The sequence below is a fragment of the Dendroctonus ponderosae genome, unplaced genomic scaffold, assembly GCF_020466585.1.
Source record: "Dendroctonus ponderosae isolate FM_Combo_2020 unplaced genomic scaffold, Dpon_F_20191213v2 Dpon_F_20191213_1, whole genome shotgun sequence".
Lineage (NCBI taxonomy): Eukaryota > Metazoa > Arthropoda > Insecta > Coleoptera > Curculionidae > Dendroctonus > Dendroctonus ponderosae.
The window spans coordinates 52,745,252-52,764,806 of record NW_026017110.1 but is presented as its reverse complement, the minus strand read 5'-3'; the positions used below and the strand labels follow the sequence as shown (position 1 = coordinate 52,764,806).

The 19,555-nt window shown below is 31.9% G+C and overlaps 1 protein-coding gene across 1 annotated transcript in view; it reads left to right on the top strand.

Annotated features, from left to right (window-relative positions):
* Positions 1-10,109: 10,109 nt before the first annotated feature.
* The window catches only part of LOC109533785 (agrin), a 232,861-nt gene continuing 223,415 nt past the window's right edge, over positions 10,110-19,555 (top strand). The window contains exon 1 of the mRNA XM_048668179.1: positions 10,110-10,812. Coding sequence (XP_048524136.1) covers positions 10,110-10,812 — 703 coding nt within the window. The remainder of the gene's footprint in view (positions 10,813-19,555) is intronic.

Below are 19,555 nucleotides of genomic sequence, written 5' to 3'. Positions count from 1 at the left end.
TAGTTTTTTCTTTTAGCTTTTTTAATATATTGAATAATCGTTTGGGTTCTACAAATTTATAGAGATATAAATAGTCCGTATCGTAAAATAAATGGAAATTTTCTTTATTACCAACGATTTTCTACACAGCTTAAATGAATAAGGCTAATGTATCATGCTTACTTACAATTTCTGAAACCAATCGATCAATATATAGTATATTGTTAATATCCAACATTTCCTGTTTTTCCAATTTTTAAATTCTATTTAAATAGAAAATCGCTCCAGAGATTAACAAGTAAAATTCAATTTATATTCAAGATGTAATCATCTACACGTCGATACGTATCTTGAAGCTAAAAAAACAGAAGTAAATAAAAATCAAAACCGAATATAAGCCGATATTGATTATCCGGAACAAATTTCAATTAAATTTTGGTCTAAATCCGTTTTATATTATTCAGTGCAAATGTACTTCATGAAACAGTCAGTGTCAACTTAATTTCAGCAAATTTTTACATGGATGCGATTTAAAATGCAAATTAAAAAGGGATAATAAATGTAGATTAATTATTCAAACCGGTAGTGCATCTGTTTAATTCGATATAAATTTGAATTGGTCATTCCTAATGGTTCCGTCAAAAACGCTTTGCGTTGATTCGATGTGATCAGTTGATTGATAATTGATGACTCGAATGGAACAAGCTTGATGGAAATCGGAATACCAAACATGTATCCCTGAATCAAGAATGAGATTTTGATGCAGCTAAAGGGAATTTAATGCTTTTGGCGTACTTTTTAGTTTGGTTAATATTTTTTTATCAGATTTTAAATATCCTGCTAATAGGCAATGAGTTATAGCAATTCTTCTAAATTCTCTTAGAAAGTAGTCTAATTGGTTTATGAATAACCTTCTATATTTATGTGTTACAATCACAAGTGGCGTATTTTAAGCAGTCATGAAACCTGACTATTAAATACATTTATGTGTTATAAAGCAGCGGGGTGTTTGTTATGGCTCACTACATTTTTGCCCGCTTGTCTGTAATGTTTCTTTCACAGAGATCGTAATTGTCAAGATATTTGGCTGAAATTGGGAAGAAAAGATGATTTTGCAGTTGCCCGGGCATTTTTGAAAACGAACGATTTTGTATACAACCTTACCACCAAACACTAAGCAAACAGTCTCCTCCACAACACTTATGTTAATAATTAAATAAATATAGATCCATTTTTATTTTGGCGAAAAGATTGACGAATTTTGAAACTCATTGCTCCTAGTCCTGCTTTCAAGTCTTTTAAAGTTTCAATTTCATGAAATAGGTGGAAATAGTGATAATTACCATGGTGACAAAGCGTGTCGATAACTCACTTTGGTCAGGGCACATGGTAGGCGTTTGACCTTTGCGGAGATACTGAATTTCTTCATAATTGATGCCTCAAAACCAAAATCAGCTACGAGTGTAATTTTTTAATTATATTAAAAATTGGAAATACATATTGGATATATTGGAATTCATATTACACAACCAATTTTAAATTTAAAATCAATCCGTTAATTTAATTTTCTAAAATATCTTTTAATCTCAAATAAGTTAATATGCTAAGTCGAATTTCTGTGCTTCCTTTAGTAAATTATTACTAGTAGCCATGATTATGATGTAATCAGTCCAAGCAAAAACTCCAAATAATCAAGACTAAATATATTTTCCTCTATGACCAATGCAAAATACGCTGTGAAACCCCGCTTTATATACGTTGTTAATCAACTAAAGTGGCAAAATCAACTGACAGAGTTTAGGCAAAAATATTGCGGTTCAGGCAAAATTGTCTCAGTTGAATGTTGACAGGTCCAAGGTACAGAGTGTCAAAGTATAAATAATTTTTTTATTAATAGATTTCTAAATCAGTTTTGCCATTACCAAAAAGCTAGTTCTCACGGGGTTTTCTATGGCCAAAGGTTAACTCGCTATTACTTGTTGGTAGGTTGTAGTTTCTAGACGATGCTAACGGCAATAATCCGGAGCCATTAGAAACATCAAAACATTTTTGGGTTCTAAAGTCGTCCTTTTTTGTTGGGAGTATCTCGTTCTCTGAGCTTCCTACACCAAAAATGTGTACTTGCTCCAAGTTCATGTATTTCACTGTTTTCCAGCTATTGTACATTCAAACTTCTAGTCTTTTTTTTGAACTAAGTGATTTAAATTGGACCTCTAATTAAACGAAATATTTTGCTCAAACTTTAAATAATACCAGACTTTCAGTAGTATTTATTTATGAAGGTTAAGAAATATTTTAAAAGAGGTTTTAAACTAATTAAAGCATTTTAAAATCATTAGTGGCTAATAATTGTTCATCCTCTGTATTCAATGCATTTATTAACCCTTTTGATCAATGATTGTCGTAATGAAAAAAATAAATGTTTTTCGAAAGTCTTCTGCAACATTTAAAATTTTCTTTAAATCAAAACTCAAAAATGCTCTGATGTTTTAAAAGCTCTAGACGATTGCTAAGCTAAGTACCAGCAAATTTGGATTCCTCTATCTAGAAAACCCCCAAACACAAAATATATTGGTAGTAATTAAACTGATCACAAATTAATTTTTAAACATCTTATTTCTGTTTTGACGCCATGTAGCTCGGAAACTATTAGCTTTCGGAGAGGACAAATTTACCTAAATCGTAATATTTTTGCGCTAACATATTAGCGAATTTTGTCACATTAGTTGAGGAACACACTGTACAAATACAGATAAAATGACAAGCGATTGCTTATTTGCAAGCTATCCAGAGATTTAAAGTTTCTGCATTGTGACAAAAGGGTCTGTCTGTGAGATACCGGGGCTTCTCTAAAATCAGGAAAACCAGGTGTTACCAGAAGCGCTGATTAGCTGGTGATTTTTCAGACCCCATTATTAACGTTGCTAAATCTAATGAGCACCTAAATCTTATTTAATCGTAAGTTATCAATAACTTTGCATTTAAGCCATGGTGAAATTTCAACACTCAACACCTTTCGGGCAATGGTCTTTATTCAGACATATATAAATATGCAGCCTTGAGCAAATGAGTTAACAGGTGAGAACATCCTGAGCTCATCTTCTTGAAAACCCTGACATCAGCAAATCTTCTTTTATTAATATCTCCTGCCTCCTACCTGATGATTTGAAGTTTGATATTGATTTGGGGTCTGCATAAACAAAAACCTTGTTGCAAATCCATAACCAAACCCAACTCGAATAACTTCGTGTGCATAAGACATAAACCACCTTGCAGATAGTTCTTGAGTATGTCAGAATGACCTTGAAGGCAGGCGTCTTGCTGTTTAATTACCCAATAAAATCTAATGGCCGACTAAAAATATAAACATCTTCATGTTATAGCCGATTGTTTTCGATGCTTAGTTTATGGTCGATTTAAAAAGTGTATTAATTCGATTGATGTATGCTGAGTGAAGCGCCGTTATTTCCTCATGTGTCATATTCGATCGATGTAATGTAGTGGGTGGGATCGTTCTAGTGTTAAGTAATGTAATACATGAAACAGAGACAATTCATTTGTGTCATTAATTGATGCTAATTTTGTAGTTTATTCGTCTGTTGCGCTAATTACAGAAGTTGTTTTGAAATCAACTGGAACAGTTGCTTTATGTAAAATACACATTTAAAAACTGTGTCATTTGAAGAAGACCGACAAGGAAATATGGCCTGTTTAATTCAAATCTAGTTGATAAATATATGAAATTTCCTTTAATAAATTACGAAATCGCCAAGGGATATGTTACCCTGTCTGTTAACTAACCAAAGCTCTTACGTCAATTGGAAATGTATCAAAGAGGGTAGCAAACGCAATGCTAACAATTATTTAGGTCTGAAAAGAGCCAACAGATTAGATCCTAAAACGTCTATCTTTGGCTACTAAACGTTTGCATATGAATGATTAACCTATTATTAGCTTTCGTACCCTTTCGTTCATACTAGCGATAAATTATGAATTGGCATACGATAGATCGCTATAAATACCTAATTCGGTCTTTTATCCAGAATTAATAACTATGCGTCCGTTATTATGTCTTAGAATATTATAATTTAATTACAGGACTTATACAATTTTAGCTACCAACGGTGTTGTGCTATTTACCTCAATCCGTCGCTTTCTCTAGCATCGGTTAACTTAATTAACACCTATTCCGCTTTAGATCATTCACTAGCCTGTTTCATCATTTATAGAGTAAATGTCGTATGAATGTTTTGACTATTGACCTATTCTCGCCTAAAACTTTCAATTAATTAAATCAAAGCACCGTAAAACTCTACGGAATTTTTCACCATCACTTACGTTAGAAAATTACGCATTTGCCTAGTTGCTTAGTTTATCAATTTTGTCGAAGAATAGAGCTATGATTCGACACAAAATGTATTCAAGTCGGATCACCTACTGAGAAAATGTGCAGAATTAAAGGTTACATACAAAGTAACCGAGCAAAAGAACAGAAAATATGCTCAATCACTGGTTTACTGTTCTCAAGTTGTTCAATGTGTTGAATGTGTGAAAACAGAAACAAACCATTGATATGTAAAATAACAGTGGAATTACAGATAAAAGCGCTTATGCAGAGAAAAACTTTTTCTACATTATGAATGATTGTAACTTTCTGGATGACAATTGCAAGACCGAATTAAGAAAATTCGAAATAAAGCTGAAAACATGTTATGCCATTAAGAAAACCGCTGAAGCCAACACATTAATTTTGCTAAGTACCGTTGGTGATGAAGCATTACGAGTCGATAATAATCTTTAGATTGAAAATGATAAAGAGAAAATGGATTATGAGTGTGCTTCATTGCACAAGTCGTGTTTCAGGCGCTCTACCTGACGCCATAAAGTGTTCAGCTCTTAGCTCAAGAATTGTTGATTTATTTTTATGTCGATATATTGCAGTTTTCGCTTTCAATTTGTCAAGTGTTAATAACGAAAATATATTATTACTTAAGAAGCAGATAGCTTTATTGGTCGGTTCAGAATGCTATCAAAATCGTTTACTCTCTACCTTTTTCTCAATTTATAGATAATAATATAATTACATCTGAAACATACATCTTACATAATTCACCTTCTTCTTATATATTTTTTCTTACTAAATGATGTAAAGTTAGTAAGTCTTGTTTAATGAACACGAACCGGTATAGGTATACCTGAAGATCAGTTGGTCCATGCAGTTATTATCATTGGAAATACATTACGAATATAAATGTATTATACCTATCTAATTAAAAGTAGTGAGGTTGTAATAAGTTGAAAGGCTGGCTTATATTATGATTTAATTTATGGTCAGCGATAGATGTACTGGGCAAATAATTAATAATTTACTCATACTTTAATAGCATTTATCCTCGTTAAAACAATATAAAACTATATAAACCCTGGCCTGATCGTAAAGTGTGAACGGGTGTAATTTGATATCGATAATCTGCAATATCTTTTAATGATATTAAGCCCCAAACTAAAAATTCATCTCTCTTTATCGTTTTGGTTTTGTGAAAACCCAATACAAATTATGATTGATGAAATGAACGAATGATATTCGGTCATCATTCAGGTCGGTGAATTATTTTTTGGAGTTGCATATTTTAAAAATTAAAATTTATTAAACTAATTTGTTTTCCGAAATTAACTATCGAGGAAAATAATTATTTAATTATTTGAAATGGCGATAAATTGTCGCACTCGATTCATATTGTAACCTATTAACTCACTATGTAAAATTACTGACAAATAACTGATATTTATATGTAAATATGAGCTTAAAAGTCAATTAAATCATTGTTAGAATAGGACTGAGTTCCAGTTACATCTTTGCTAATGAAAAATTTCATGATAAATTACACTGAATTAGGATGTGCCTGATTAATGTCTCAGTTCATATTTTATAAATGTGTAAACGTTATTTTCCTAGTGCGAAATGAATTGCACACAATAAGAATTAGGAAGAGCTTTGACAATCTCTCGGCATAGTGTAATCCATTCATAGATATAATGCTATGTAAATTTGTGACAGCAACAATATTAATTCTGGTAGAACTAAGAACTCAACAATGTTGAACACCGAAAGCGACCAAAGATAAGCGCGTATACATAAATATGTTGATTTCATTATCATCTATCACCATCGTCAACCGAGTAAAATATAACATCTTTTTTGGAACAGCTTTAGTTTGGTACTCCACCTAACTCATTAATCTTGCCCTCCTACCTTTAAATAAGGTCTGAAAGATATGTCTTCATTTTATTTAATTAGGAACTGCCGCGGATTTTGGTTAATTATATTTCTAAAGCAGGTATTTTGTTCACCTCGAAAGGTACACGAACTCTATAATCTTAGGAGAAACCAACCGGTATTGACAACAATAAAATATTTCATAACAAGTCATTATCGGAAGTTTTCAATGCAGTAAATTAAATCATACAATAGTAAAGCAAATTTAGTGGTTCAAATATTATTAATTCATGAAGCGCCATAACTTTTCCATATTTGGATTTTAGTAACTATGTTGGCTGTTATGTTATTCCCACGTTTCGGAATTATGCAAAGATAATAAAATGTTTACAGTTATTGGATTCATTTCGAATTTTTAAGCAATGCAGTTATTATTTTGTTATATTGTAAGCGCCTTGACAAATAATAATTCATATGCTTTTTAGCAAACGGATATACAAACTAGCAACAGTTGAGCGCTAATTAAATTCAAAGTTCAAATTTGCACAGTAACAGCGGTATCTAAATTTATATCGAAAATTAGGTGTAATAATTTTCATTCGTGCTTTAGTTGCATGTAATTTCGTTTTTACAATTTTTCCGCCTGTTACAATCTATCCGAGTTGCGGTTACTATAAAATGTTTTGTCTTTAGCCTTTAATTTCTTCAAAACCGAATTCGAAAATACTTCTTCTTCGCACTCTGTATTGTAAAAGACCTTTTTGGCTAACAAAATTTTAATTGCGTTAGGCTTTCGCGACTATCTTGTGTGGTGCGCCGAGCAAACCACCTTTGAAGATGAAAGGCACTTGCTTGCGAAACGTCGAGAAGTAATTATTTTCCACGTCAACCTAAAAACCCGAAGAACTAGCCAGTTTCAGAATTGAAATTGGTTGTTCTGAAATTATAACAACAAGTTCCATTAGTTTTAAAGTGGTTTCTTGAAATTTTTATAAATCAAGTATTTTCATAGCCCAAAATGGATCTTGACGCAGTTTGGATGATAATTTCAATCTGAAAAACAACTATAAATTGCCACCTAGTACAATACAACAAGGCCTAATTCTGTTTCGGATTTGACACATAATTTATAGTTAACATTGCTGTATCTTTGCAAATATAAATTCATCTGACATATGGAACATGGACACAATAATGGAAGATAAAGAAAACAAAACCAGTATTTTCAAATATCATCAACATAGGTTTGACATATTTTATAATCCGTTTTATGCGGGTTCTCTATTATTTAAAACTTACTTGAAATGTGTGTTCAGCAAGGTGTGGCTGATGGAAAGACATGCTATTACTTGGGCGGATTTATTTTAGAAAATTCAGTGCAGCAAATTTTACTTGACTACCTCTTTATACAATAATGGTTAATACATTTTCGTAGCAGCTGTGAAATTGTTATTTGACATTGTTAAAGGCGTATTACAGTAAAGTTCCGCATATGAATGACACACTCTTTGTGAAATATTACAAGGAACAATAAGAAAATGGTTATAGTTTATGTCTAAGTGCATTCGGCTGAGAGGTTGGAATAGGTAAATTTAAAGTATCATCTAACGTCATTACCATCTTAAGTTTCTGACGTCTTCATTTAATTGCAGATAAATTTGCATACATAACGACGGTATTTGTTAACTTGGAAATTTAATATTTCGTTTCAATATGCAATTATCGTAGAAGCATGGTTTATAATATTTTATTGGTTGACTCAGCCAACTTGCAACAATAGCAATTGAACATTTGAATAGTGCCATATTTATGAAATGTTTCACAGTATGCAAAATGGTAAAAAGCAGCTGAAATTATGATACAAAATAAATATATATATATATAATACTAAACTACCATGGTGAGATCCATTTGGTGAGATCCATAGCATGCAATCGCCTGTAATATTTTGATTTAAAATATAGTCTCAATTTGCTTGCCTAAACGCTTGTACAAAAACGCAGTAGCATAACAAAGAATATATCAACACTCAAGCATTGATCGAGCTCTGATCCATAACTATGACAAGGGTTGCTATAACGAATTTATTTTGTCAACTGAAATTCAACAGTAGCCTGTTAAAATTTGAGATATACATAAATAAGTGAACGCCGAAGTGTGATCCATTCTATATATGCCAATATGTTTCAGTTACAGGACAGTTTTATTAGAATGTCCAGTCACAATTTAATTTTCGTACGTTGGAAATGTAATATTCATCCTATTATTAGACATTCGTAAGAATAAATCATGGGTTTGGTTCAAAATTGGTGAAGCACATGTAAAAATGTCTTAATTATAGACATTTAGAAACCATTTTAATTAAGACGATTATTATGATTTAGGATATAAAACAGGAAGCTATTTATATTTTAGGTTTCGATGCCAAAAGGTATTTAGGTGTCATACTTAAATTTACTGCCTCCTATATGATTTATATTCTCCTGAGAATTATACACCGACTGCCGAATTTTTGTTAACTAGTTTTATCTGTGATATCGTAATCCGGAGACGATTTTAATTAATGCCATTTGATTATTGAAAATTCCTGAGAATTCCAATATAATTGAACAATTTTTCACATGCTTCATGCATGCTATATGCCGATAATTCAATACATTTTTGAAGCTGTCACTCTACTTGAAAATTAACTGACGCGAAAAGTATTACATCTAATCGTAGATTTATCTTTAAACCGGTAAAAACTAACGAGAACTTAATACAATTAGAACGATGAAATTTTCTGTGTCTACTGGGTCTTGTATATCAAAAACAATGCAATGATAAACAACAAATACAGGACGTCATACAGACATTCAAATTTAAAAGATATAAATAGCTTATTGAAAAATAAAATACGCATATGCATAAAATAATGCGTGAAGATACATATTAAACATAATTGACTATTATCTGCTAGTCAACTGAAAATCTTTTATCGTTATTTGTGTATTGTTTCATATAATGTATGAAGCAACAGCATGAAAGAGTGTACGTATCTATTTCCAATACATATCCTACGCATTTTATTTCATACAAATGTCATTAGCGCCATCGACTATCATTAAATGTAAATATTGGTACACCCATGGGTGATTTTGTAAGGCCACTATCAGTTTAATTTGAGCTATGAAGTATTGATCAGTATCATTACACTTAAGTCCGCAAGATCTGTTAAAATGACATATTATTATAACTAATAAAAGTCGGGGATATATTTTATATGCAAGGACTGAAACGAAATGAAATTTATTGAACAAAATGTTTCTATAAGATTAAAAAAAAATCTTTGTCCATTTCCAATTGATTTCAAGAGTGTGATGTTTGTAAAATTAAGATTTGATGAATGAAGTGACATTAACTTGGTTCGCTATTCCCAAATTAAACTAATTCCAGAAGTACTGAAATGTAAATTCAATTAAGTATTGGAAGTTGCATTTAAGAACACGTATTTGTTATTAAAAGTTTAAAATTTTCCTTGAAAATTCGATAAATTATTACAAAACTACTTCCCGACTAAACGATTTCGTAGTTTTGTCGCTTGTCCAGTGTGTATATCGTTAATCATTTAGTTCTAATTATCCATCAGAACTTGCCTGAACACCTAAAAATTATTCCATTTAAACTGAAAAAGTGACCAACAACAAGAAAAACTTTCCAAGTTTGCTGCTAACTTTCAAAGTTATGTATGTAGTGTAGTGTTGTTTTCAAACTTGTCCATGATGGTTGTTTTATGGATATATATCTAGAAAAGCTGCACCTACAGATATTTCGATTGCAATATGTTGTTTGTTGGAAAGCGAGAAAAAACAATGCGCATAAGACTGAGCAGAATACATATGCAATGGTTTGATATACGGTTAAAATTAAAATAATGAGAATATCGGATTTAATTGCGCCTTCAAATCAGAGTGTGTGGGCAGTGGTCATAGTGGCCAATGAGATCCGAGTGCTAAAGAAAATTCAAAGATGTTATACCACAGGAGGAGCTGCGGTAAGAACTTCAACACTAGAGCCGAACAGTCAAACGGTGTTATTCCACGCGGTTACTTCTTTCACGGCAATAGACTTGGAGAGAGACACCCACGTGTTGGCCGCCGAAATGTTCCGATTTAAATCTCTGTTACTTTTCCTGCTTTTTGCGGCCGGCGCTTTTGCTAATGTTTCACGCAATTTTTATGGGAATCATATTTATTTACCGCGATGTAGATTTAATGATCAAATACTGGAAACTACAGACAAGTTCGAGAAAGAAGTTTCTAGGTCTGATTTTGTTTTCACCGGAAAAGTTACGAATGATTACATTTATTATCAAGATAATTTAATCATATTTAGTGTGGCAGTGAGGCGATATTTTAAAAATGCTCTCAGATATCCAAAGACAAAGGAAGTGCGAATCATAAAAACGCTAAACGAGGGTGAAGGTGTTAAGTGTCGACAACCTATAAGACCCAAATTTACTGCAATTTTTATCGGTCGCAGGTTAAAACATTCCAAAGATGCTGACATCTTTTTGGAAATCGAGCCTGTTCCTGTTACTTTGTATAATTTGGATAGAGTGTCTGCTGCAGTAAAAGGTACGGTCATTATACAGTCTTACGCCAGAGAAAAAGTACACTTTGTCCATATACACAATAACACCTTGGCATGGGCAAAAAATAAGATTTTTCCATAAAATATACTTAAAAATCATGGGCTATCATCTTCAGAGGTTTTGTTCGCTCCTGGTAGGACGCTATCGCCAATGGTTTTAAGATTCAATCTAACATATGGCATTTAATGAATATAGAATAATAACTACCAGACTGCGTACCTATGATTTTGTGACGAATATTTCACATATTCGTCAGAAAATAAAGCAGATGTTTATAAAATCAAGGACATTAATATGGAAAAACCGGATACCGATGAACAATTCATTCAAAATAATTTGTTTCTTAAACGAAAATCGTATCTATTAGTACTCCTGAGACTAACACAATTTTGACCCAAAACACTTTTATTCAAGATAAATATTTTGAATTGGTGTGGAATCAAGTATGTGGCAAAGCTTCAGATGTTTATCAGTCGTCCCAAGTTACAAAAAAACTACAAATTTATTGCTTAATTTTTTAATAATTTTATTACTACATTGCTTAATTTTTGGTTGAACATGCATTTTCATCGGCAAACATATTTATTATTTTAAAACTAAAATTGCTTATAATCAAATGCCAATTAATGCTGTTTTCCGATCACCTCTACTTTTACTTTGATATCCATGTCGAATGAAATTATTGTGTCAAACTAAATCATTTCTGAATTATGCATTGAACACATTATGCAACAGTAACATTTTAACGTGCAATTTTTCAATAAATGTTGCAAAGTTATTCGTGCATGTTTCAGTTGGGGTTGCGCGAATAACTTAGGAATATTTTAATATTTAAAAATATAAAACTATTACATTTTTATGATAAAGCTTCGCGTTCTTGAGTGTAAGAATTATATTTAATGCTCATACTGTAAATTTGTATAATCCACCATATTGTATGGATGCTATACCTATATTTACCAAGCAAATAGCATCTACTTAATATAAGAACCTTGTAAATAAGATGTTGTGTTCGGAATTATCTACATATCGGGAGAAGCGGAAAAGTTCGGAATCAACCATTATGCATTCAATGCACGTACTATACAAAAATTTTAACTACCTTGTTATTCATAATTCACATCGGAAAACATTAAAACATACATAATGAGATATAAGTAAATAGGGATTGAGCAGATGTTCTTAAGGAAAATTGAGCAACAGTATATCCAAGTCCAATCAATAAAATATCAATGGTAAATATTTCCAATTTTTCTCCCCTAAAGCCACCCTAATTATTAAAGTACAATCAATCATGGAGTAGTCACGGGAATTTATATATTTAATCGAAAGTCGACAAAACTGCTTTCATCTATACTAAATGAAAGAAAATCCATGCTTAGATTATCTGAAAGTAATTTCATCTTAAGACTTGTGGCAAAATTGAAAATTTATACACCCACCATAACATTAAACTTGATAAACTCTTTATATTGGGCGATAATTGTGTAAGACTTAAATACCAAGGGAACTATTTGTATGGCAGTATTTATTATTCTTGCACACACTGAGATTTTGTGATATTTGCGATAAACACAGCTTGATGTAATATTTATACTGCGGCATTGTGTGACGCCCCCTATCGAGCCACGTACCTGGTATAAACCGTTCATTTACATCATTTCTTTGGAAGACATATCGTAGTAGATTATTGGCAAAATTTTATCGTAATTTGCACTTTCCTTGAATGCCCTGATAAAACGATAAACTTAGTAAGGTGCATTGTAGTTGACTTCAGAAAATGTAACCTTTTTTTGTCGAGACGACTATTCATATTTATAATTGATCACTTAGGCAGTAATTGTTAAAGCTGAAAGCAAAAGTTTATACTTTCACGTCGCAGTCTGGTATGTGAATTAAGTACAACTAAACTTTGTCTAGCCCAAAGAGCTTTAACTGAAACGTATTTTGGTCGTTTGCTAATAACTTTCTGTATTATATTTTAATGTATTTTTTGCTTAACTGCACTATTTGCAGAATGATCGTCTCGTGTGCCTTGTAAGCCTTTTTTATTTAGGTAAATGATGATCTGAGGTTTTGAAATCTTAAATTTATTTCTGCTTATTTCTTGTTCAATTATCGATAGGGGTATTCTTGATATCGATTTACAAAAGATCTTTTATTATGTCTCATTTTATTTCCATAAGTGCGATAAACTGTAAAATTATTTCTGAAACACTCTGTATTTTATTGCTGCATTTTATTGAGACTACGGTTATTCGAAATTGCCTCAAGATGGAGTGAAACACATTAACATGTTTATTACTTTATTTATTAGAAAGTAGCAGCCTAATGGTAAAAATTGGACTTTATGTATAAAATATTTGGTTTTTTCAATAATCTTCTTGGGTTAATTGGATTTCTTTTTATTACTTGGTAAGACGTAAGAACTGAACACTGTGACATAGCGTTTATATTATCATTAAAAAGTTGAGTCAGTAGTAATAATAGGTGAGTAAATGCAGGGAAAAACTGAAAAATCACGGATTATTTTTGACAACCAGAATACGAAAGAAATATAATTACGCAATTAAGTTTATGATATTCTACATGTAAAAGCAGTGCCGGCAAAAACCTAGATAATAGCATATATTTGTTGTAAGTGGTGAAAAGGCGTTCATAACTTCGAAAAGTTTTTGAAAATTCAAAGGAAAAACTCATAAAAACGTTTTCGAGAATGATTCTGCTTAGAAATAAAATAAAATAATGGTCTCCTTCTTTTTGACTAGTGTGAAAGGGTGTTCATTTTTGAAACAAAAAAAATGTAGAAATGGAAGTATTTCAATCTATGAAACGGACATTTGGAGTATTTTTTATTTAGCACAGTTTATGTTCCATATAAAATCGCTAACAAAAGAATTCCGAATAATGTTGTTTTCATTAAAGCTATGTACGGTGATAAAACCTGATAGAGTCTGCATTTATATTTGATGTTATAAACATTTATCATGCAGGTGAATTTTAGTTTGCTAATGATTAGTTTATTAAAATAATATTAACTGAAAGTTTTTTGTCGGCATTGTAGCGGAATATGGAAGCTTCAAAAACAGTTTTATCGCTTGGGTAAATTTGCTTTTCATATACTTTAAGCTCTAACAATTTCGGTTTAACAATGAGCTTAAACTTTATTCATGATATTGTGTACATAAATAATGTATACGTTTCGGTGGAAATTGTGTGTTTTAGTTTACATTGCACAACATAGATTCCAAGCGTTTGAACATTTGAACAACGCTTCAATGAAGTATAATTGCTATTTGATTAAGTTAAAATTGCTTAATTTTTTAAATCCCACAGCAAATCCGTTGATAAATCTAGATAGTTGTTTTCCAAATATTTATTGCCAGAGTATTCATTACTGGATCCGTAACTAATTACCAATAAAATTTAAATATTAAAGGCAGCCGAACGTGATATAGTAGCTACAAAATTTGAAATGATTTTAATTCGACATCATCATCGATTATTAAATCAGATTTAATCGAGACTACATGCGGAGAGCAGTTCGTAGCGTGTCTGTGTCAAATACTTCAACTTTTGTCATAATTTAGATCCAACAATAACATATTCCGGTAATACATTTGATCTATCTAATTTGAAAATCAGACTGCCAATTTCAATTTTCGAAATATTTAGGTATCAGGTAGTAAAATATTCATTTACCGCATGGACTGAATCGCGTATTTCCAAATTGATTTCGTAAAAGGAATATTGTTAGTTCACTTTTATAATTTAGATGTTTTCTGTAACACATTGACACAAATTAATTAATTATTGCGAAACGACAATAGTAAGTAATAATGCAAAACAATAATACCCCATTTAGACTTCAAGGTTTTTTCAGCTTTATTACAATGCTTTGAGATGTTAAAAACCTATAAAAAGGAATCTATCGGCACATTTTCAATGAATAAATGTTGTCAACCATTTCATTGACCAATTAGTTCTTTCAATTTTACGAATAAGTCAACATAAGTCTTAATTTTGTATTAGTTTACTGATATATCATATCGTCCTTCAGGATTATCATTATCTTGTAAATGGCGACAATAACAAATAAAGTGCATAAATACAGAAATTGTCAATTACTTTAAAAAATTCTTTAATGGAATTAATTCGTAATTAGTAAAGCGAAATTGTTCACAATTAATTTGGCTTGTTATAATTTTTTATTCCGTATAAACCAGTTAAGTTTTCAGTATAATTCGGAGAGTTTACGTATTTTGAAAGATGAATTATACCTAAAAATATGTACTGCATTAATGATACTTAACAAGAATATTGCATTATTATGGGGTTTTAAGTGGTAGTAATATGTCTCCGCCAAACGAACAAAAAGACGGTTTTATATAGAGATTTATATGTTTGAAGAGTCTTAACTACCCAAGGGGTACTTGACTTTAATTTGCCGTTTTAGCATTTTTGTGATGTCTATAGAAATGCAGATGCAACGCGTAAATAAGACATGAATAATATGTATGTATGAGAAAATGTCGTTTCTATTAATTAGAAAAAAAAAATGGAAATAAGTCAATCCGTCGAACAAGTTAACAAATAAAATTTAATTGCCATATGTAATTCGTGATCATAACGGATTATAGCATGTTCTTGCTGCAAGTGCGGCCTCTATTAAGTGTTTACACGTCATGTAAAATTAAGTGAGCCTTGTAAGTAGAAAATATCGTGATCGAAAATGGAAAGATATATTTTAATACTATTTATTAACCGGGGTGCAGATAACTAATGATTTTTGCGTGTTGGCATATTAATTTCACGTTGAGAAAATTAAAGTGTCACAAAATGTGTGTAAAACAGCGTTTGTATCTTCTGGCTACGCTCGGAATGGAAAAGGTCATGGACTTAATAAAGGCCGAGATATTGCCGCCAAAGTTTACCCTTAGGAAGTAAAAATGCAAATTTTACAACTACACGCCAACCGTGATCTTGTTATATATTGTACGGCCAATAGCCGCCATCTCGTAAACCGAAAATTATTTAAGCTTAATTTTCCTTAACGCTTTTAAAATATGTTCCAAAATATTACCTGTCATATCAGTTTCGAGTTTATCAGCAACCGTCTCGTTTTATTATTTAAGCGTATCATCAGATTTACTCATATCTACTACATCAATCCTGTAATTTTCAGTCTCTTTAAAATAGTTTAATACGGGCAAATTACATGAAGAGTGTGAATATTTAACTTCATCTCAAAGGTTACTGTTCCGATTTTTTCTTGCAAAAATAGTGGTAGGATCCCTCACAGCAGCCAAACTGATCTACTTTTCATTATAAAGTCAATAATTCTTCAAATTATTTATTTCCCTCTTCCTCCAATTACCTATTTTTCTTTCCTGTTCAGTTGCAGCCAATGTCTACTGAAATTTTCTGACGTTCCCAATTTGTGTATGTTTATGATTCTTATTTATATGTCAATATCAACTCTTTTTCCTTATTGCTGACAAGGCCTACTATTAAATGAAATTGACTCTAATTTGTTTCTAAATGATTAACTGAGACGATCACTCAGTAAATGTACAACATAATCCAATAGTAACAACTAATGTAAATGTGCGCGGAATTTGCAACATCAGATCCTATATTTGTGTCATATTTATATTTGTAAACATTATATTACACTTGTTACACCCACTCCAGTACTAAATATGGTGTCCTGGTATGCGAAAGCAATTGACAACTTGCTAATATTACGATGAGACCTGTGGAATTCTGATAAACCAGGGCAAGAAAACTGTTTATTCCAATATTTACATGGGAATGTTGTGTGTGAAGGAATCGTACAGAATTTAGTTCTTAAAAGGATTAATAATTTAGAATAATGTATTTTTTATTTCGGCTTAAACATTCAGTCTTTCATTAAATTTAATGACTGTGACTTGACACAACTTACATTTAGCATTTTTAACTACATACAAAATAATAAAAACAAGCAACGTTTAATAACCAATCAAAAATAAAATTATATCGTAAGTGAGCTGATTATTTTGAATATGCAAATAAGCATAAATCATAAATTGACAATAATCACTTAGCTAAAGACGTAATGGAAGGTCGAGACAGCAAAATTAAAAACTTGACTTTGAATCTGCCTGAGTTATAATTACTTTTGCCGTTGTTTCGCCAAAGGCGAAAAGTAAATAAAGCTTGTAATTACTTGAAAGCGATTAATTATTAATTATATAGTTGCTATAAATAAAGGGCGCTGATAGTATTTGCATTCCCTGGAACGAAATGAAAGTGGTAGACTCTTTTGAATTTCTGAAAATAGCACCTATTTAGGTGCTATTTTTCTTGCCATTATTTTATAAACGCGTCTTTCAACAACAAAATGAGGCATTTTTGAGATTAAGAGAAATACTACTCTTCCTTTCGTGCAAATGTATTGCTCTTTCACATCTTACAAAAACATTTTGCGGCATAACATAATGTACGTTTTGATAAATTACACAAGAGAAAACAACCAGGATATTTATCTTTATGTTCAAAATGAGCGAGTTGGTTCTCGAATTTTATCATTTAAAAAATTTAAACCACAGAGGTTGATAAATAAAGGGAAAATATGCTCTGAGTATATAGACTGTTTACATTTGGTGGCTACATTATAATTATGCTACCGGTCAGCTTTAAACAATAGTGATACAGTTGTGAGCTGACAATATAAATCAGTGTGATTAAGTACCGTGCACTACTACACTATTAACTTCGATGTATATAGCCAGGTAAAATAAAAACTATGCTTTTTATTGCACCTTACTCCGTAGGTACTTTGCAACGAACATGTGGTAATTTAAGTGCATTTAAGCCGATGTTTAAGGCACAGGCGAGATTACAAAGTACAGCATATTAATTTCCATTAGAACTTCTTTAATAAAAGCAAGTTTGGTTAATTTTCAAGCACGCCTAATTTCAAATGCAAAACAGAATTTTGAACTCGGCATATATTAAAAAGCTGCAGCTAATTCCATTCAGATACGGCTGTTTTTCGTTTGACTTTATTTCGAGCTGAAGAACACTTTTTAAATGAGAGTCGCCTTTACCTGAATTAAATTGTCAGTTTGATGAAGATGACTGTTGTTTAAACCATATAGCGACTATTTATACCTCCTATCATATTATTCAAATAGCTATTGTCTAGCAAGATGAATGAATTTAGATCTAATTGAAGACTATATACTTTAGTTTAGCGTGGAGATGAATGAAGTTTTAATTGTATTTGACATAATCTCGTAACAATATATTTCATATTCAGAGTTTCTGAACAGTTCTACATCTGATATAAATATGCGATTTAAAAGCTTGCGGATAGTAAAAGTCTAAATCTTCTATTCGGTAGCCCAAACACTGTCTTGTTTTTCCGCATTAGACCTGCATCGCAGGGATTTTTCAACAGAACGCCAAACTTTATATATACTTGAAGCACCAGAAAATTATGTTAATTTTTTATTTATATGCTTATCGAGTTCTGTAGGCTGTCCATCATGTAGGTGATCTGTCTCTACTACTTTTGTCGGCTCGTGGTCTCCACTCTATCATTTTTCAGGAAAACCGCCCATAAGTCATTCTGGTCACATGGCCGGTCTGTACCTCTTATTTCCTTACTTTTCTGACTCTGTCTCTGCGAGTCGGTTCCAGTAGCGACCTTTTCATTCTTCTTTGGGCTACTCTGAGTTTGGGTTTTGAGTTGGTGTGGGTTAATGAGAGTGTTTCGACACCGTAAGTCATGACTGGGAGCACGCATTGGTCGAAGGTCTTCTTTTTTAGATGATTTTATATGTTGCTCTTGAAGTTGTCTGATAGAGCTCCATATGCAGCCCATGCCAAAGTAATTCTTCTTTGCAGTTCAGTAGTTTCGTTAGTTCTGGTCATGGTAACATTGCTGTATATGTCTTTAATCAGTTTAAATTACCGTTAGTCTATACGGCGTTCTTCCAGGGCTTTCATTACACTGTTTATTTCGATAGTATTAAATGGCTTGCGGAAGTCGACGAAGTCCAGGACCAGGGGTCGGTTGTATTCAATTAATTTTTCTGTAAGGCCTTTTATAAAGTGGAGGTGGTCGTTAGTGCCAAAGTTTGTCCTAATACCCGCCTGCTCCCTAGGTTATTAAAAGGCCAATTTTATTTCTAATGAAATTGATATTATTCTTTTAAATAGCTTGTAGATGTGGTTTAAGAAGCTTATGAGTCGGTAGTTTTCAAGATCAGTTGCGTCGCCCTTTTTGTGCATTAAAACGGTTTGCGCATTGTGCCGTCTTGTAGGCGGTTTGGTGCAGATATAAGTTGAACAGATAAAGACGGATTTAAATTTTAAATAAAAAAATATTAAAAAAAAAAAACATACGTTGGATGCACTTATTGGAAAATGAAGTACACATCATGAGGTTTGAATGGAATAAGACATCGGACAGCTCCTCGGCTTTTCTGGCACAGACGTTCCTCTTTTAAGTCTTCAATCTTTGTTGGTTTGTTCACATAAACTTGTGACTTTAAAAAAACCTAAAAAAAAGTCCAAAGGCGTTAAATTGCATAGTCTGGACAGCCAATGTCGATCTCCAAAACGAGAAATAACACGACCTGGAAATGACTCGTGCAGTAATTCAACAGTTTATCTGTCTATATGGCATGTTGCACGGTCCTGTTGAAACCACATGCTGTTGAGATCCATATTTT